Source organism: Pelophylax lessonae, assembly GCF_965119305.1.
Source record: "Pelophylax lessonae genome assembly, chromosome: 11".
Taxonomy (NCBI): Eukaryota; Metazoa; Chordata; class Amphibia; order Anura; family Ranidae; genus Pelophylax; species Pelophylax lessonae.
In genome coordinates this window covers 212,940,510-212,961,405 of record NC_138778.1, presented here as the reverse complement: position 1 = coordinate 212,961,405, position 20,896 = coordinate 212,940,510, and the positions used below count along the sequence as shown (strand labels likewise).

The window sequence follows — 20,896 nt, the reverse complement described above, 5'->3', positions numbered from 1 at the left end:
AGAATTTAGGGACAGAGACAAAGGCTGCGGTATTATCGGACTTGACTGTGAAAACCACAGGACTGCAAGGACGGGCGGACAGTCCATGAGAACAGTTCTGTGAGAACAAAAGTTTCAAAGCGCAAGGACTCTCAAGGGAGTTCAAGAGCAAAAGGAGCATGGAGTTATAAAAAAAAGACAACCAACTCTGGGTACTCAAGGACTGTTTCTGAGAGCACAGAGAACACAAAAACTGAGATATTGCTGCGGTTTCTGTGAACACACTTGGACTCTGAAAACAAGAACCATCAAGTGGATTTTGGAGACATTTGAATGAGCGTACAGCGACTACTGGACTACAGGGACTGTCAGTTTGAACACAAGGACCAGTCTTGGATTTTGCAGTTTCACAAGATATTATTTTCCAACAGAAGAGTAAATTATTGAAGATACCCAGAAACTCATTTCAACAAAACAGAACTAGGAGCAGTTCGGTGAGAGGAGATTGCTTGCAAAATACAGAGGGCATTGTTGTTGAGTCAGCTGTGGGGCAGAGGTAAGTGCAGGGGTTGGGGTTATGGGTTGGATGGCTTAGTTTGCTGTTTGAGGTTACATGGAGGTTAGAGTACTGATTTGGTTTAGGTTACATGGAGGTTAGAGTACTGATTTGGTTTAGGTTACATGGAGGTTAGAGTACTGATTTAGTTTAGGTTACATGGAGGTTAGAGTACTGATTTGGTTTGGGTTACATGGAGGTTAGAGTACTGATTTGGTTTAGGTTACATGGAGGTTAGAGTACTCTAATTTTTGGGTTACATGGATGTTAGAGTACTGATTTGGTTTAGATTACATGGAGGTTAGAATACTGGTTTGGTTTGGGTTACACGGAGGTTAGTGTACAGGTTTGGTTTGGGTTAATGGAGGTTAGTGTACAGGTTTGGTTTGGGTTACATGGAGGTTAGTGTACAGGTTTGGGTTACACGGAGGTTAGAATACAGGTTTGGTTTAGGTTACATGGAGGTTAATGTACAGGTTTGATTTAGGTTACACGGAGGTTAGAATACGGGTTTGGTTTGGGTTACATGGAGGTTAGTGTACTGATTTGGTTTGGGTTACATGGAGGTTAGTGTACTGATTTGGTTTAGGTTACATGGGGGTTAGTGTACAGGTTTGGGTTACACGGAGGTTGAAATACAGGTTTGGTTTAGGTTACATGGAGGTTAGTGTGCAGGTTTGGTTCGGGTTACATGGAGGTTAGTGTACAGGTTTGGTTTAGGTTACACGGAGTTTAGAATACAGGTTTGGTTTGGGTTACATGGAGGTTAGAGTACAGGTTTGATTTAGGTTGTATGAATGTTAGTGTACAGGTTTGGGTTACACAGAGGTTAGAATATAGGTTTGGTTTGGGTTACACGTAGGTTAGAATACAGGTTTGGTTTGGGTTAAACGTAGGTTAGAATACAGGTTTGGTTTGGGTTAAACGTAGGTTAGAATACAGGTTTAGTTTGGGTTACATGGAGGTTAGTGTACAGGTTTGGTTTAGGTTACACGGAGGTTAGAATACAGGTTTGGTTTGGGTTACATGGAGGTTAGAATACAGGTTTGGTTTGGGTTACATGGAGGTTAGTGTACAGGTTTGGTTTGGGTTACATGGAGGTTAGTGTACAGGTTTGGTTTGGGTTAAACGTAGGTTAGAATACAGGTTTGGTTTGGGTTACATGGAGGGTAGTGTACAGGTTTGGTTTAGGTTACACGGAGGTTAGAATACAGGTTTGGTTTAGGTTACATGGAGGTTAATGTACAGGTTTGATTTAGGTTACACGGAGGTTAGAATACGGGTTTGGTTTGGGTTACATGGAGGTTAGTGTACTGATTTGGTTTGGGTTACAAGGAGGTTAGTGTACTGATTTGGTTTAGGTTACATGGGGGTTAGTGTACAGGTTTGGGTTACACGGAGGTTGAAATACAGGTTTGGTTTAGGTTACATGGAGGTTAGTGTGCAGGTTTGGTTTGGGTTACATGGAGGTTAGTGTACAGGTTTGGTTTAGGTTACACGGAGTTTAGAATACAGGTTTGGTTTGGGTTACATGGAGGTTAGAGTACAGGTTTGATTTAGGTTGTATGAATGTTAGTGTACAGGTTTGGGTTACACAGAGGTTAGAATATAGGTTTGGTTTGGGTTACACGTAGGTTAGAATACAGGTTTGGTTTGGGTTAAACGTAGGTTAGAATACAGGTTTGGTTTGGGTTAAACGTAGGTTAGAATACAGGTTTAGTTTGGGTTACATGGAGGTTAGTGTACAGGTTTGGTTTAGGTTACACGGAGGTTAGAATACAGGTTTGGTTTGGGTTACATGGAGGTTAGTGTACAGGTTTGGTTTGGGTTACATGGAGGTTAGTGTACAGGTTTGGTTTAGGTTACACGGAGGTTAGAATACAGGTTTGGTTTGGGTTACATGGAGGTTAGAATACAGGTTTGGTTTGGGTTACATGGAGGTTAGTGTACAGGTTTGGTTTGGGTTACATGGAGGTTAGTGTACAGGTTTGGTTTGGGTTAAACGTAGGTTAGAACAGTGTTTCTCAACTCCGGTCCTCGGGGCACACTAACAGGCCAGATTTTAAGTATTACCTTGGGGAGATGCAGACTAGAATACTGCAATCACTGAGCAGCAAATGATATCACCTGTGATGTATTTCAGTTTTCTTGCAAACCTGGCCTGTTAGTGTGCCCCGAGGCCCGGAGTTGAGAAACACTGGGTTAGAATACAGGTTTGGTTTAGGTTACATGGAGGTTAGTGTGCAGGTTTGGTTTGGGTTACATGGAGGTTAGTGTACAGGTTTGGTTTAGGTTACACGGAGTTTAGAATACAGGTTTGGTTTGGGTTACATGGAGGTTAGAGTACAGTTTTGATTTAGGTTGTATGAATGTTAGTGTACAGGTTTGGGTTACACAGAGGTTAGAATATAGGTTTGGTTTGGGTTACACGTAGGTTAGAATACAGGTTTGGTTTGGGTTAAACGTAGGTTAGAATACAGGTTTGGTTTGGGTTAAACGTAGGTTAGAATACAGGTTTAGTTTGGGTTACATGGAGGTTAGTGTACAGGTTTGGTTTAGGTTACACGGAGGTTAGAATACAGGTTTGGTTTGGGTTACATGGAGGTTAGAATACAGGTTTGGTTTGGGTTACATGGAGGTTAGTGTACAGGTTTGGTTTGGGTTACATGGAGGTTAGTGTACAGGTTTGGTTTAGGTTACACGGAGGTTAGAATACAGGTTTGGTTTGGGTTACATGGAGGTTAGAATACAGGTTTGGTTTGGGTTACATGGAGGTTAGTGTACAGGTTTGGTTTGGGTTACATGGAGGTTAGTGTACAGGTTTGGTTTGGGTTAAACGTAGGTTAGAATACAGGTTTGGTTTGGGTTACATGGAGGGTAGTGTACAGGTTTGGTTTAGGTTACACAGAGGTTAGAATACAGGTTTGGTTTGGGTTACATGGAGGTTAGTGTACAGGTTTGGTTTTTATTAACATGGAGGTTAGATAACAGATTTGGTTTGGGTTACATGGAGGTTAGAATACAGGTTTGGTTTGGGTTACAGGGAGGTTAGTGTACAGGTTTGGTTTCGATTAACACGGAGGTTAGATAACAGATTTGGTTTGGGTTACATGGAGGTTAGAGTACAGGTTTTGGTTACATGGAGGTTAGTGTGTAAATTGAGGTACATGGAGGCTAGTGTGTGGATTGACGCTACGTGGAGGTTAATTTAAAGATTAGGATTAGAGGGAGGTTACTGTGTAGATTGGGGGTTACATGGTGGTTCGTGTGGGGGTTGGAGTTACAAGGAGGGCTAGTGTAATGGTTAGGTTTGCAGGGAAATTACTGTGAGCTTTGGGGTTACATGGAGGTTAAAAGGTGGATTGAGGTTACACGTGGCTTAGAGAGAGGTTAGTGTGTAGTTTGAAGGTACTTTGTGGTTAGTGTGTGGGTTGAAGTGACATGGAAGTTAGTGTGTGGATTGGGGTCACATGGATGTTAGTATACAAGTTTGGGTTACCTGGAGGTTAGTGTGTGGATTGGGGTTACATGGATGTTAGCGTGTGGATTGGGGTTACATGGAGGTTAGTGTATAGGTCAGGGTTAGAGTGAGGTTAGTGTGTAGATTGGGAGTACATGGTGGTTAGTGTGCGGGTTGGTGTGTTGTTTGGGTTTACAGGGAGATTACTGTGAGGGTCAGGGTTACATGGACGTTAGTGGATAGATTGGAGTTACAAGGAGGATAGAGTACATGTTTGGGTTACATTGAGATTAGTGTGTGGATTGACACTACATGGAGGTTAGTGTACAAATTTCGGTTACATGGAGGTTAGTGTGTGGATTGAGGTTATATGAGGGTTACAGGGAGGTTAGTGTGTAGATTGGAATTACATGGAAATTGGTGTGTAGACTGGGGTTCGGTGGAGGTTAGTGTGTGAATTTACGTTACATAAAGATTAAAGGGAGGTTAGTGTCTAGATTGGAGGTAAATAGGGGCCAGTGTGCCAGTTGTGGTTACAAGGAGGGATAGTTTAGCTGTTGGGTTTACAGGGAGAATACTGTGAGGGTCGGGGTTAAATGAAGGTTAGTGCATAGATTGGAGTTCCATGAAGGTTAGTGCGTAGATTAGAGTTACATGGAGGTTAGTGCATATATTGAAGTTACATGGAGGTTAGTGTACATATTTGGGTTACATGGAGGTTTGCATGTGGATTGAGGTTATATGAGGGTTGGAGCGAGGTTGCTGTGTAGTTTGGGGGTACATGGTGGTTAGTGTGCAGATTGGATCTACAAAGACGTTAGTGTGCTAGTTGGGGTTAAAAGGAAGGCCGGTGTGCTGTTTTTGGTTTACAGGGAGAGTAGTGCAAGGGTCGGAGTTACATGGAGGTTAGTGTATAGGCTTGGGTTACATGGAGATTAGTGTGTAAATTGGAGTTGCATGGAGATTAGTGTGTGGATTGATGTTACGTGGTGGTTAGTGTACAAATTTGCATTACATGAAGGTTCGTGTATGAGGGTTACAGGGGGGGTTAGTGTGTAGATTGGAGTTACATGGAAATTGGTGTGAAAACTGGGGTTAAATGGAGGTTAGTATGTGAATTTACGTTACATGGAGATTAAAGGGAGGTTAGAAGGAGGGCTGGTGTGCTGGTTGGGTTTACAGGAAGATTACTGTGAGGGTCAGGGTTACCTGGATGTTGGTGCATAGATTGGAGCTACATGAAGGTTAGTTTATAGGTTTGGGTTACTTAGAGATTAGAGTGTGAATTGGAGTTACTTGGAGATTAGTGTGTGGATTGACGTTATGCGAGGATTACAGGGAGGTTAGTGTGTGGATTGATGTTATATGGAGGTTACCGTACAAGTTTGGGTTACATGGAGGTTAGTGTGTGGATTGACGTCATATGAGGGTTACTGGGAGGCTAGTGTGTAGATTGGGGTTACATGGGGGCCAGTGTGTCAGTTGTGGCTACAAGGAGGGTAGTTTACCTGTTCCGTATACAGGGAGATTACTGTGAGGGTCGGGGTCACATGGAGGTTAGTGCGTAGATTGGAGTTACATGAAGGTTACTGCATAGATTGGAGTTACATGGAGGTTAGTGTACAGGTTTGGGTTACATGGAGGTTTGCATGTGGATTGATGTTACGTGAGGGTTAGAGCGAGGTTGCTGTGCGGTTTGGGGGTTCATTTTGGTTGGTGTGCGGGATGGGTCTACATAGAAATTAGTGTGCTAGTTGGGGTTTAAAGGGGAGCTGGTGTGCTGGTTGGGTTAGGTTTACAGGGAGATTACTGTGAGTGTCAGGGTTACATGGATGTTAGTGCATAGATTGGAGTTACATGGAGGTTAGTGTACAGGTTTGGGTTATATGGAGATTAGTGTGTGGATTGATGTTATGAGGGTTGCAGGGAGGTAAGTGTGTAGATTGACGTTACATGGAGGTTAGTGTGTGGATTGATGTTACATGGAGGTTAGTGTACAAGTTTGGGTTGCATGGAGGTTAATGTGTGGATTGACCTTCTATGAGGGTTACAGGGAGGTTAATGTGTAGATTGGGGTTATATGGAGGTTAGTGCGTAGATTATAGTTACCTGGAGGTTAGTGCATTAATTAAAGTTACATGGAGGTTAGTGCGTAGATTATAGTTACATGGAGGTTAGTGCGTAGATTGGAGTTACATGGAAGTTAGTGCGTAGATTGGAGTTACATGGAGGTTAATGCGTAGATTGGAGTTATATGGAAGTTAGTGCGTAGATTATAGTTACCTGGAGGTTAGTGTGTTAATTAAAGTTACATGGAGATTAGTGCATAGATTGGAGTTACATGGAAGTTAGTGCGTAGATTGGAGTTACATGGAAGTTGGTGTGTAGATTATAGTTACATGGAGGTTAGTGCATAGATTGGAGTTACATGGAAGTTAGTGCGTAGATTGGAGTTACATGGAAGTTGGTGTGTAGATTATTGTTACATGAAGGTCAGGGCGTAGATTGGAGTTACATGGAAGTTAGTGCGTAGATTGGAGTTACATGGAAGTTGGTGCGTAGATTATAGTTACCTGGAGGTTAGTGTGTTAATTAAAGTTACATGGAGATTAGTGCATAGATTGGAGTTACATGGAAGTTAGTGCGTAGATTGGAGTTACATGGAAGTTGGTGTGTAGATTATAGTTACATGAAGGTCAGGGCGTAGATTGGAGTTACATGGAAGTTAGTGCGAAGATTATAGTTACATGGAGGTTAGTGCGTAGATTGGAGTTACATGGAAGTTAGTGCGTAGATTGGAGTTACATGGAAGTTGGTGTGTAGATTATAGTTACATGGAGGTTAGTGCATAGATTGGAGTTACATGGAAGTTAGTGCGTAGATTGGAGTTACATGGAAGTTGGTGTGTAGATTATAGTTACATGAAGGTCAGGGCGTAGATTGGAGTTACATGGAAGTTAGTGCGTAGATTATAGTTACATGGAGGTTAGTGCGTAGATTGGAGTTACATGGAAGTTAGTGCGTAGATTGGAGTTACATGGAAGTTGGTGTGTAGATTATAGTTACATGGAGGTTAGTGCGTAGATTGGAGTTACATGGAAGTTAGTGCGTAGATTGGAGTTACATGGAAGTTAGCGCGTAGATTATAGTTACATGGAAGTTAGTGCATAGATTATAGTTACATGGAAGTTAGTGCGTAGATTATAGTTACATGGAAGTTAGTGCGTAGATTATAGTTTCATGGAGGTTAGTGCGTAGATTGGAGTTACATGGAGGTTAGTGCGTAGATTGGAGTTACATAGAGGTTAGTGCCTAGATAGTTACATGGAGGTTAGTGCCTAGATTGGAATTACATGGAGGTTAGTGCCTAGATTGGAATCACATGGAGGTTAGTGCGTAGATTGGAGTTACATGGAAGTTACCGCGTAGATTATAGTTACATGGAAATTAGTGCATAGATTATAGTTACATGGAAGTAAGTGCGTAGATTATAGTTACATGGAAGTTAGTGCGTAGATTGGAGTTACATGGAGGTTAGTGCGTGGACTAGAGTTACATGGAGGTTAGTGCCTAGATTGGAGTTACATGAAGATCGGGGCATAGATTGGAGTTACATGGAGGTTAGTGTGTATATTGGAGTTACATGGAGGTTAGTGCGTAGATTGGAGTTACATTGAGGTTAGTGTACAGGTATAGGTTAAATGGAGGTTTGTACGTGGATTGATGTTACACGAGGGTTAGAGCGAGGTTGCTGTGTAGTTTGGTGGTACACGGTGGTTGGTGTGCAGGTTGGGTCTACATAGAATTTAGTGTGCTAGTTGGGGTTAGAAGGAAGGCTGGTGTGCTGGTTGGGTTTACAAAGAGATTACGGTGAGAGTTGGGGGTTAGTGTGTAGTTTGGTGTTATTGGGAGGTTAGTGTACAGTTTGGGTTTACAGGTATGTTGGTGGAGGTTTTGGTTTTGGTAAAGGTTAGTGTGAGGAGTGGCCATAGCCAATTTAATTTACACAAAAGCACTTTGTTACAAAATGGGCAGATAGCGCGTCTAAACTGTCAAATTCTATATATAATTAGATTTTGTTGGATTATTGTGCACCATTAAACAACATACACAGCCAGGCTGCATGAATACATTGCCCAGAGCAGCTTTATAAATAGGAGCAAGAGTTGGAATCAATATATTGACTGTGAACACTTATAAATAGGCCTGTGGATTGCTTTCGAATTTTGCAGTAGATTGTGCATCCCTTATGTGCTGGCCATTCATGACCTGCAGCCTCCAGTCACTGACCTCCTTCCAGTACATTTTCCTTCTCCAGTTGCAAAGGGGAAGCCCACCCAAATGCCCCAGTTGGCAGTCAGGCTTCCAAGGTTGCAATCTATTGGTCGGGGCTGTAGGGGCAGGACTGAAGACCCCAGAGCAATGTAGAAAATGGGGCAATCCTTTAATATCTATCTGTTGGTTGTCTAGCAACTGTAGCAGCTAGCGGGATAACAAATTATTTCTCTTTATACGGGTTCAGATGTGTGCCGCTCGTGCCCCCCTCCGGAGAAGAGCCAGCACGCCCCTGCCCTGTGCCCATCAGATCCGCTCACAGAACAGTAACCCTATAATGGAGGTACGTGCACCACCACCTTCTCAGCCTACGCCTGACGCGTGCAGCAGTGAATCAGCTGGATCCGAAAGTACCAATGGAACAGGGGATGGCATCTTCAGGGTGGTTCTTCTGGGAGACCCAGGGGTTGGAAAGACCAGCTTGGTGGGAATTTTCAGAAGAGAGCAGGACAGAGAAACACCAGATCAGCAACAAGGTAAGGACAAGAGCACTCATTTTCCAGTACTGGAGCAGTGCTCTTGTGGGTTAAAGTGAACCTAGCATAAGATCTATTTTTCATGTTATGTACATCCATGCTATGTAATGTCAGTGTTGCACTTGCTTTTCTCTCAAGAAGGACAACACATGTCTGTTTAGGTTTCATCCAGGGCCTCCATCTACTTCCTGGACTGGGACAGAAATGACACAATCATGTAAATTCTGGTGCTTGTACAGCTCTTGGCTGTGTTCACAAATTGCCCGACACAGATCAGACCTTGCTGCAGCCTCTCACCTTTTGACTTTTTACAATGTTGCAAGTCTGATTACTGGGGGGAGAGAAAACAGGTAATGCTTCCTCCTACCTGCAGCAGACCGATGAGATCATTTCAGCCTAGGCAATGCTTTTTAATAATAAAAGCTGGAGATTGTTTGGAAAATAATGTTATGGTATATTGGACATTTTAGGAATTTATTCATGCAAACTTGTACAGCTATTAACAGGTCCACTTTAAACAACAGTGAAAAAAATGATTAACTTTTGAGAAATGTTAATTGACTTACATACAGTAAGTGTTTGCTCTGATGTATTGCCGTTGCTCAATAACGCTGCACACCTACCAGGCTACATCCATCATTTTACCGCTCCAAAAGTGCAGTACACAATATCAAGATTTTCTTGCCACAAAACATTAAAGGAGAAGTATAGGCAAAGCTCTTTTGACTGTACTTCTCCCATGAATCACAGGAGTGCAGTACGTTCTTCACTAATGTGACCTGTTTCCAGCAGACAGCGTCCTAGACTCAGGCAAGTTGGCGACCATATGGTCAGGAACCCCCTGCATGCCTTTACTGACACCCGGCTCAGCCTCCCATTGAGCCGCTGAGAGCCTGAGCCTGCTGCTCCCGCCCGCTACAGAGCCTAGCGCTCCAGCGAGTGCAGGGAGGGCAGAGCGGACAGCGGTAACTTGACAGCCACCAGCTCTCTGCTAGGGAAGCACTGAGAACCGATCGATCAGAGGGGGATGTTTGATCACTTTGCTCTCAGTGTTAGAGCTGCCAGGGGACAGATGCAGCATCCGACCAATGCTGCATATCCCTAGGTAAATATGGTTTACTTTTGAGAAATGTTCATTGACTTATATACAGTAAGTGCTTGCTCTGATGTATTGCCATTGCTCTATTACGCTGCACACCTACCAGGCTACACCCATCATTTTACCACTCCAAAAGTGCAATACACAATATCAAGATTTTCTTGCCACAAAACATTAAAGGAGAAGTATAGGCAAAGCTCTTTTGGCTGTACTTCTCCCATGAATCACAGGAGTGCAGTTCGTTCTGCATCTCCTGTGACCCCTTTCCAGCAGACAGCGGGCTAGACTCAGGCAAGTTGGCGACCATATGGTCGGGATCCCCCCACATGCCTGGACTGACACCTGGCTCAGCCTCTCAGTAAGCCGCTGAGCGCCTGAGCCGGCCACTCCCGCCTGCTCCACAGCCCAGCCCTCCAGTGAGTGCGGGGGGGCTAGAACGGACAGCGCTGACTGACAGCCACCAGTTCTCTGCTCGGGAAGTTCTGAAAACTGAGTGATTGGTGGTGTTTGACCACTCGGTTCTCAGTGTTAGAGTTGGCGGGGGACAGATGCAGCACCTGACCAATGCCGCATCCCCCTAGGTAAATATGGTTCATAAAAAAAACAAAAATCCATACTTCTCTTTTAAGGTTGTGAGGAGCACAACACCCTGATAGTGTGCATTTTTATGCGTTTTATTATTATACTTTCAACCACTCTTGTACCTTAGGCATGCAACGTACGACCAAAAATAACTTCTCTAAAGTATACAGTATTTATGTAGCATGCCCTCTCCTTCCCCCCCCCCCGCTGCTGCTCCCCCTGCCACTTGACCTAGCAATGCCCGGCTGTCAAAATGACAACCAGGACTTGCTGTGTAAATACAGCAGCCAGCTCTAGGCACTGTGGTCAATAATGTACCTTGTTAATAAACACTGTGCAGACTCAGGCTGGCTATACATTATACAGCTTTCTTGCACAATTGTCCTTTAGATTTACCAAAACCATTTATGAGGTGAAACCTAAACACTTTCTATTTGTATGCAATCAGGCAGGCCATTGCGCTACATAGTTGAAGGTAAATAAATTGAAATAGATGAAAAAATTGTGTAATGAATGGCTAGCTTTAGGGTCCTTTCACACGGTCCGTTCTGTCGACGGAGTCCGTTCTGCTCAGCGGGGGGATCTATCTGCCGATCCCCGCTGAGCAGGTGTATGACAGCTCCATCTCCGCTCTGTGTGCGGAGACGGAGCTGTCAGATTCCCCGCTGTCCTCTATGGGGAGATCGGATGAGAATGGTCCGCCTGTCCGTTCTCATCCGATCCGCTGGATGGATGGAAAATAGGGTTTCCATCCGTCCGGATTTCACGGACAGGATCGGATAGCAGCGGGTGTCAGCAGACATGTCTACGCTGACATCTCCTGCTCCATAAGGATGCATGGAGCATCTGATCAGGTCCGCCTGAAAAACTGACAGGTGGATCGGATCGCCTGTGTGAAAGTGGCCTTAGAGATACAAAGCAACATTATTGCTACTTTGTGTTTACTCGGTTTCATTCATCTGCAGATCAGATGGATGAGCAAGATATTTTCTGCCAAGAAAACTTCTTCCTCCTTCCCCTAGCAATATTTTATTTCCTGTGTACACTGTACAGCACAGGGGCAGTGCAGTAAACTCGACTCACTGGGCCAAGTTCTGGGGATGATGTGCAGGAGTTACATTATCAGTGACCACCCAACCACTGAAGAGGGTTGCCTCAATATTGGCAGCAGAGATATCGGCGGTACGGACGCAACTGTGACAGGTGCCTGAACCCGAAAAGTTCATATTCCCATTGCACACCTTCCTAGGTATAGGCACATCTGTTGTGGGTGCTACAGCGATCACCAGCTGGACACTGGATCTATCACAGATAAACATACATGTTTGCCAGCACATCATGGATGTTGCACAGCAGTCAAAAGAAACTTTTTATTGCAAAGGGATCACATCACATCAGGAAAAGTGCAAAGATTCTGAGTCACGCAGGACCCCTTCGTCAGGCATGTAATAGGGGCCTGATGAAGGGGTCCTAGGTGCCTGAACCCGTCATCGCTGGAGTAAAGCACAGAAGGGATACAAGGTATTTTATAAGAAGAACATAAAAACAATATCAGCAAAACAATGTTGTGTTTTTATTGGTATGGCCTATAATAACACGTTGCTTTCTGCCTCTTCGATAACACATAACCCTTTCATTCAGAGTTCTACAAGTGCACGCTGAGCGTGGATGGCGAGGACACCAGCCTTCTCTTGATGGACATCTGTGAAGTTCAGGTAAGCCACTTAGTTCTGACTTCTGAACAGAACATCCTATCTCTTTGGATTTCATATAAGTCTCAAGGTTTGGCAAACTCACTTGGCACTTTTACTGCTTTTTGTCTATTGCGTATGTATGGAATGTATACACAATACAACTTCGGTGAGGAGCAATGGAGGAGGCTGTTGCTTGTGGATAGATCACATAGTGAGTTTCAAATGTTGGAGAACTTCCTATTCTCTGCTGCAACCCAACCAGCTTCATCAAAGCTGCTTCCTGTTATACATCCGTAAACCTTAACTTTGATCAGCCTGCCAATAAGTGCTTTGCTTTTACACGTTCCATTTCCCAGCAGCATTCAGACTTAGATTTCCTTTGCTCCTACATCGCTCTGATCAGTGCTACCAACCTAGAGCAAATATCTACTATTTCTAGGTCTGAGGGAGCATTTGTGTTAGGACCAGGGCTGGCCCAAGACATTGTGCTGCCTGGGGCAAAGAATGAAATGCCCCCCCCCCCCCAAAAAAAAAAAATCACACTGACCAAAAGGCCCCCACATCCATTATTTGATATCATGATAACTAAAACTAAAATTACATTTATCAGGAAGTCAGATTTGCATGCAACAGCACCTTGTCTATATGCAAAATTTGTAAGGGGCTGCATTGTGTGTGTAATAGTGTGTAATAGTTTAGAAAATATGAAAATATTATACATAGTGTTTTCTTACATAACTACCAGACGGGTCCACCAAACACCCACTGTCTGTACTCAGTCCTCCTGTTGCTCCTTTGTCTGCCGCGGCCACCACCCTAGGAATCCCAGCCTGCCTTGCTTGAGATGGAGTGCGCTGATGTCTGACATCATTGTGCACAATGCAATCACGTGAGAGACGTTCTCCAGAGGAGATGCTCTGCTTCCTCATACTCATCAGTTTGCACTACGGGTGGCAGTATGAGATGGGGAAATGCCCTGCAAACTTAGGACACACAAAACTGCTGCAAAAAAATCTTGGGCATCAATTTGCTGCCCCTCTCAAAGTTCTGCCTGGGTCCAATGGGCCCAGCAGGACCCATGATAGGGCCAACCCTGGTTAGGACTTCTGCTATGTCTGGTGGTGTCTCTTCTTGATGAGCCACCTTGGATGCTGGACAGCATCCTGAACAATTCCTTAAAGATCTTGCCTTGATTCTTGTTTCTCTTGAACCTTGAACCCTTTGCTGCTTCCATGAACTTCCACTTTTAGCCATGCCTTTGTGCTGCCTGTTTGCCAGATTATTGTGCTCTCTCCAGCCAATATGTCGCTCTTGTCACTCCTGCTGCTGTCCATATCTCCGCTTCCACTCATTAGCTACCTTTTGCTTGTTCCTTGACTACTCTTCTGCTTGATCCCCACTTGCAACCAATTGTTACCAACCTTTGGCTTGTTTACAGACTACACTTCTGCTTGAACCGAACCTGCTATATCAGCTTCTGGACCCAGGCCTGCTCACCTTCTGGTGGAGTGACCCTGGGAACAGTGACCTGGTACTAACACACAGAAAAACCCATTTCCACTATCAGGAGCTCTGGTGGTGAACACCAGTTAGTGCTTAGACTCCACACCTCGATGAGCCTGTGTCATTCACCAGGGTGACCTGCTGCTGCACTTATCCAGCCGGTCGGTGGGAGCCTTTCTACTGCTGTAGCTACTGGTCTCTGAGCCTGACCCCTGACCGTGACAGAATATACTGGCAAACAGGAAGTGCCAAGGCATGGCTAAAATAGGAAGTTCATGGGAGGAGCAAAGGCTTCAAGGTTTAAGAGAAACAAGGTTCAAGGCAAGATTGTTCAAGGAATAGTTCAGGGAGCTGTCCAGCCTCTCAGGTGGCTCAGCAAGAACAGACACCGGCATACACAGCAAAGTCGCAGCTACTCATGTCTGACACACAACGTAAGCCAGCTATACATGGATCGAAATTCAGCCTTTTCAGCAGGAACCTGCTGAATTATGATCCATGTAGGAGACAGTGATTGTACAGATTGATCTACCAGTCTACCAGGCTGTTGGATGAATGCCGTTTCAACCGGTGCTGTCGTCTATAGCCGGAAGAGCTGATCAGTGCATTCTGATGGTGGTAAAGTCTCCCCACTCTCAGAACACAATAGCTTAGCAGCAGTGATTCCCCCATCCACAGATTTAATGAAAAAAAAAATGGAACCATCTATGGCAGGGGTGTCAAACTCAGTTTTATCAAGGGCCGCACCAGCATTATGGTTGCCCTTAAAGGGCCAGTTGAATGTGTAAGACTATATCAATTTACCCAAGGCTTTTTGTCTGATAGAATAGGTGCAGGAACTCAACCACTTCCTCCCCCCGATGATCCACTATAAGCGGAACAGTGGGTGTATCTTAATGGCGCAATAAATACCAAGAGTACATTATGTGCAGAGTTTAGGGGTGCCCCATGTACAGAGTGCAGAGCTCAGGGATGTGTTGTGTACAGAGTGCAGGGTTAATGAGTGCGCTACATATGACACTTTGCTACAATGTAAAGTAGTGAGTGTACAGCTTGTACAGCCAACATGTACTGTGACATACTGAAGCAGAGCATGATCCCCTCCCCTCGGAGACTGGGCTGCAGGGCAGTATTCCAACATAACGATCCCAAACACACCTCCAAGATGACCACTGCTTTGCTAAAGAAGATGAGTGTAAAGGTGATGGACTGGCCAAGCATGTCTCCAGACCTAAACCCTATTGAGCATCTGTGGGGCATCCTCAAAAGGTGGAGGAGCGCAAGGTCTCTAACCTCCACCAGCTCCGTGATGTCATCATGGAGGAGTGGAAGAGGACTCCAGTGGCAACCTGTGAAGCTCTGGTGAACTCCATGCCCAAGAGGATTAAGGCAGTGCTGGAAAATAATGGTGGCCACACAAAATATTGACACTTTGGGCCCAATTTGGTAATTTTTCACTTAGGGGTGTACTCACTTTTTGTTTATAGCGCAAAAAGTAAAAATCGCACAGGTGATCAAATACCACCAAAAGAAAGCTCTGTTTGTGGGAAAAAAAGGACGTCAATTTTATTTGGGTACAGCGGCGCACAACCGCACAATTGTCCGTTAAAGTCACGCAGTGCCGAATCGCAAAATAGGCCCTGGTCTTTGAGCAGCCAAATCCTCCGGGGCTTAGGTGGTTAATCGCTTTTAAAAATGAAAGAAGAAAACCCTGATACACATATATATATATATTTTCACATTTTTTTATATGAAATTCCCCCCAAAAAATGTAAAAAATGAAAATGTTTTAACATTTTAGGCCAACTTGTTTTCTGCTACATATTTATGGTGAAAAAAAATTGCAATACGCGTATTTTGATTGTTTTTTTTTAACTAGTAATTGTGGCGATCTGCGTTTTTTTTTTTTGTGGGACTGCGACTTTGCGCTGGACAGATCGGACCCTTGACAGACATTTGTGACACTTTTGGGGGTACCAGTGACATTACTACAGTAATCAGTGCTATACATATGCACTGTTACTGTAAAAATGACACTGGCAGGGAAGGGGTTAACTTTATTAGAGATCCAGGGGTTAAGTGTGTCCCTAGGGGCGTGCTTCTAACTGTCAAGGGAGCCGCCTGTCACTCGCGCGGTGATGGTAGTGAACGAGCTGGAACGCGCCTCCGGCGGCGCGCGCTCGCCCCCTATTGGCTCGCGGGCGAGTGACGTACCGATACGTCACTTTGCTCAGGAGGGGCTGACCGCCACAGTATATGTACTTGCGGCGGTCGGCAAGTGGTTAACGCTTGGTGCACAGCTGGTGCTAATAATTCCCTTTTCACTTTATTTTCACCATAGCGCGAGTATTTATTTTTATATAATACCCCATAATGACAACGTGAAAAAAGTTTGTTTGAAATCTTTGCAAATTTATTAAAAATAAAAAACAAAAAAATGTACATAAGTATTCAAAGCCTTTGCCATGACACCCAAAATTGAGCTCAGATGCATCTTGTTTCCACTGATCATCCTTAAAGAGGTTGTAACCCCCCCCCAAAAAAAAAATTAAAAATAAAAACCCCTGTAAGACATGCATCGCAAACTAGTTCATTATGAAATACCTTAGAACGAAGCCCCCGAAATGCCGCCCGCTCAGCAGTGACATGGCCGTCCTGCTTTCTGGTTCGTGTCCTCCGGCCATCTGATTGGCTGGAGGCGATGACATCACACCCGCGCATTCGCGGCAAAGGGCTCTGAAGGAATGGCATGGGTGGCCGTTCCTTTAGAGCGCATCTGCCGATGACCTCATCGGCTGCATTAAAAGTAAATATCTCCTAAACGGTGCAAGTTTAGCAGATATTTACATTACTTATAGGTAAGCCTTATTAAAGGTTTACCTATAGGTACACGTTATAAGAGTGGATTTACAACCTCTTTAAAAGCCAAGTTAGTGGCGAAACGTTGACCACACAGACAGACTGCATAGACAACCAGGGCCGCTGATACGGTAGGGGGGGCCACCAGTCCTCCTGTAGGGTGTCCGGGCACAAGGGGGGGCCCTAACAGCACGGGGAACCGTGCGGTCGGAGCAGAGGCTAAGCTACAGAATGAAGCCCTGTGTGGCTCTATGCAGCAGCTGAAAGCCAGTTTCTCCCCCTCCTGCCAACTTTCACCTGCTGCCGGAAGAGACACAGACACAGGGCATCATTCCCGTAATTGCTTCTCTGACACCGATCACCGTCCCTGTTCTGTCTGCTTCTGACCCCCGCTTCCATGTGCCCCCCTTTCAATGTAACACCACCACCGCATCGCTGATAGCTTCCCTGTCCTGTACAATTTTTTAAAAATTGTAAAATAAAATAATTGTAAACATTTTTAACATTTAAAAAAAAAAGTTCTACATTTTTAAAATAAAAATTTAAAAAACAATTAAAAACGGCTAATTCACACAGTTTCTCTGTTATGTTTGTGTCCGCTAATAATGATTTTAGTGTATTTTTAGTGAAAGAATTGTCTTGATATATTCGGGGGTGCCTGCCAGGTAGGCTATATGGGGCCCCCATGATTTCTAACAGCAGCCCTGCAGACAACCCCATATAATACCACTGTATGGATTGTATTATTTATATATTGATTTTATTATGTATATATTTTTTGTATGATATCTTTTCCCCTGCTGGAATGTTACAACTTTTTTTTCGAAATATTTTAAACTGGTCTAATAATAAAAATGTTATGATTTTATTCAACATGTCTCCTTTTTTGTGGCCGTCATTGTAGGGTACTGGGGGGTTTTCACTCCGGTAATCTCCCAAATTTGTGCACGTAGTCCCAAAACATAGACAAGGCAATTCGCCTTATGTTCTGTTGTCTCAGCTCACACAGCTGTGCTGCGTTGACATGCGCTAAAAAAAAAAAATGGATGACAGGTTACATTTTTATGTATTATGGCGCATTGCGATGCACTACATCACAACGCAAACGCTGCGGTGTATAGAGCTGAATGAAATGTCATTTTGTGACATTTCAATAATGTACAAACAAGAGATAATGCAAATCTCTCGCGCTAAGACTAAAATAACATAGGTAGATGCCTCTACTTCAAAAGAGCAAAAATAAATAAATAAAATATAAAAACACCTTCACTTTTCACTTTGTTTATTTTTGCTTAAAATTTTGTCGGACCCGTGAAAATTCCCGGACCTCGTCACTTCCGGTGACGCTACGTCTTAACCCAGCTGGTGCGAGCCCTGGTGCGCATGCGCACAAGACAGTTTTCAAGGTCCGATGAAATTCTAAGACTTATCGAACAGCTGACTCAGAGGAGGAGGGGCTGAGGTGGGACGCAAACACCGCCGCGGGAAAATTTTAAAACACGTTGCAGAGCTGACTTAGAGGAGGGGGAAGGAAGTATATATTCACTTCCTTTCCGCCTCACGTGTTTTAAAATGTTCCCGCAGCGGTGTTTGCGTCCCACCTCAGCCCCTCCTCCTCTGAGTCAGCTATTCCCTAAGTCTTAGAATTTCATCGGACCTTGAAAACTGTCTTGTGCGCATGCGCAACCGGGGCTCGCACCAGCTGGGTTATGACGTAGCGTCCCCGGAAGTGACGAGGCCCGGAATTTTCACGGGTCCGACAAAATTTTAGAACACCGGCTCTCAATGTACGAACAAGGTAAACAGTGTAACAATGTATCATGTACCTTATCCGAGGCCGAGATGAAGAGAGGGCTCCCCTTGCGGCTGAGTGCGGTACACCCCTGAGGTTGGAACAGAAGATGTAGCGCCCACAGAAGCACTGGTTGCCAACAGGGTCCCAGGAGTAGACCGGTGGTCTCCAGAAGGATGCTGGGCAGTAGTCCTCTTGGAGTCTTCAGATGGACTTGACAACTGGGCAACCAGGCAGCAGGTGAAGAGACTAGCAGAGGGTCAAACACGGTGAAGCAGTCCAGGGGCTCAGGCAGGTAGTGGCAACAGGAACTTAGCCAAGGTCACAACAAGAGGGCAGGAAGAAGGCATAGGCAAAGTCTGTTAAGCAAGCCAAGGTCAAGTATCGGTGGGCAGGCAGATAGATAGCAAGTCTGTGGGCCAAATATTGAAGAGCCAAAACTGGAGCAAGGAAGGTGAGACGAAGCCAAGGGTCAAACCAGGAGAGGAGAGCAGACAGGTCAGGAACAAGCCGGGTCACAACTGGAAATCCAAAGAAGGTAGCGAATTCTCAGGACACAGGGAAAGCTGAAGACAATCCAGCAACTTGATGGGCTGAGCAGAAGTCTTATATAGGCCAGCAAATGGACGCTTCTATGGTGTAATGCGTGGCGAACCAGCATACGCCCATTCGCCAATCTTCTGCCAGTGCTCATGCGCGTGGGAATGCGCCTGATGCACCCATCACAAGTACTGGCGGAGTTGCCAGTCACACCACAACCATTTCTATGACACAATGTATCACACTACGCCTTCTCAGCCAGCGTTAACTTTCTTTTTTCCTCCTTATTTTTAGAAATCTGAAGGGGGATGTGACAGCGCTGCCATGTGTGTAGGTCACGCTTACATCATCGTCTACTCGGTCACCGACCGCTCCAGCTTCGAAAGCGCCTCGGAATTACGGATCCAGCTGAGACGGACACGTCAGTATGAAAACATTCCAATCATCCTAGTCGGGAATAAGACAGACCTCGTCCGCAGCCGGGAAGTATCTGTAGAAGGTGAGTGATGAAGAGGAAGGGAGACCTGCTGGAGATATGGCAGCAGACCAAAACCGTGCCTGCCCAGTAGTAGTCAGCCATTGCCAAACTCCGTCCCTCACTCCTCTGCCAGCTCATGACATCTGCAGAGCTGCGTAAAGAAATGCCCCTGAGTGATTAAAATTAAACTGGGCACCCCTGATCACCATTTTCACCTGCATAATGCTTCAGGGACAACTTTGCATAAAAAACAAAAGCAAACTAAGGATATATTTTTACGAATTTCTGTTTCCAAAAAAATCTTGTCATTTTTGATTATCTCTTTTTCTTAATTATTGTTTATGTACAGTGCATCTGGAAAGTATTCACAGCGCTTCCCTTTTTCCACATTTTGTTATGTTACAACCACTGTTCCAAAATTGATTAAATTCTTTTTTTTTTTTCCTCAAAATTCTACAAACAATACCCCATAATGGGGAAAAAAAAAAAAAAAAAAATATATATATATATATATATATACACACACTGACCAAAATATAAATGCAGCACTTTTGTTTTTGTCCCCATTTTTCATACAATACCCCATAATGGAAAAAAAAAAAAAAAAAAAATATATATATATATATATATATATATATATATACTGACCAAAATATAAACGCAACACTTGTTTTTGTCCCCATTTTTCATGAGCTGAACTCAAAGATCTAAGACTTTTTCTATGTACACAAAAGGCATATTTCTCTCAAATATTGTTCACAAATTTGTCTAAATCTGTGTAATGCCTCGTACACACAATCGAATAATGAGACAAAAAAATTGCTTTCGAATTAATCGCACAATAATCTGATTGCTAGTACACAGCTTTCGACACCCAATCACAACATTTCGTCCAACAAAATCTGAAGGGACAAACATGGAAACTTTTGTCGTACGATAGCCTAGCGAACGACAATCGTTTAATAAGTATATGTGTTCGCTAAAAATCCAAAAAACAAAGACCAGATCAGAAACGTGAAGATAACCCGGAAAAAGCCTGGCTGCCATTTTTTTTTTTTTTTTTTTTTTTTTTTTGCATTATCGGATACGTAGCTATGCAACCAGGAAGCTTTTCCAGAATCGTGCGAAAAAAATCATACGTTTAGTACGCATTGTAGAATTAGATACTAGTATCATGCAACAAGTCGTCCGATTCTCTGATCGTGTCTACGAGGCGTTAGTGAGCGCTTCTCCTTTGCAGAGATAATCCATCCACCTCACAGGTGTGGCATATCAAGATGACGATTAGACAGCATGATTATTGCACAGGTGTGCTTTAGGCTGGCCACAATAAAAGGCCACTCTAAAATGTGCAGTTTTATCACACAGCACAGTGCCACAGATGTCCCAAGTTTTGAGGGAGCGTGCAATTGGCATGCTGACTGCAGGAATGTCCACCAGAGCTGTTGCCCGTGAATTGAATGTTCATTTCTTTACCATAAGTCGTCTCTAAAGGCGTTTCAGAGAATTTGGCAGTACATCCAACCGGCCTCACAACCGCAGA

General features: G+C 44.1%; 1 protein-coding gene across 1 annotated transcript in view; it reads left to right on the top strand.

Annotated features, from left to right (window-relative positions):
• The first annotated feature begins 263 nt into the window (after window positions 1-263).
• REM1 (RRAD and GEM like GTPase 1) overlaps window positions 264-20,896 on the top strand; it is a 46,460-nt gene continuing 25,827 nt past the window's right edge. Inside the window, exons 1-4 of the mRNA XM_082273052.1 lie at window positions 264-535; window positions 8,518-8,806; window positions 12,129-12,202; window positions 19,170-19,374. Of these exons, the coding sequence (XP_082129178.1) occupies window positions 8,518-8,806; window positions 12,129-12,202; window positions 19,170-19,374 (568 nt within the window). The 5' untranslated portion in view covers window positions 264-535. The remainder of the gene's footprint in view (window positions 536-8,517; window positions 8,807-12,128; window positions 12,203-19,169; window positions 19,375-20,896) is intronic.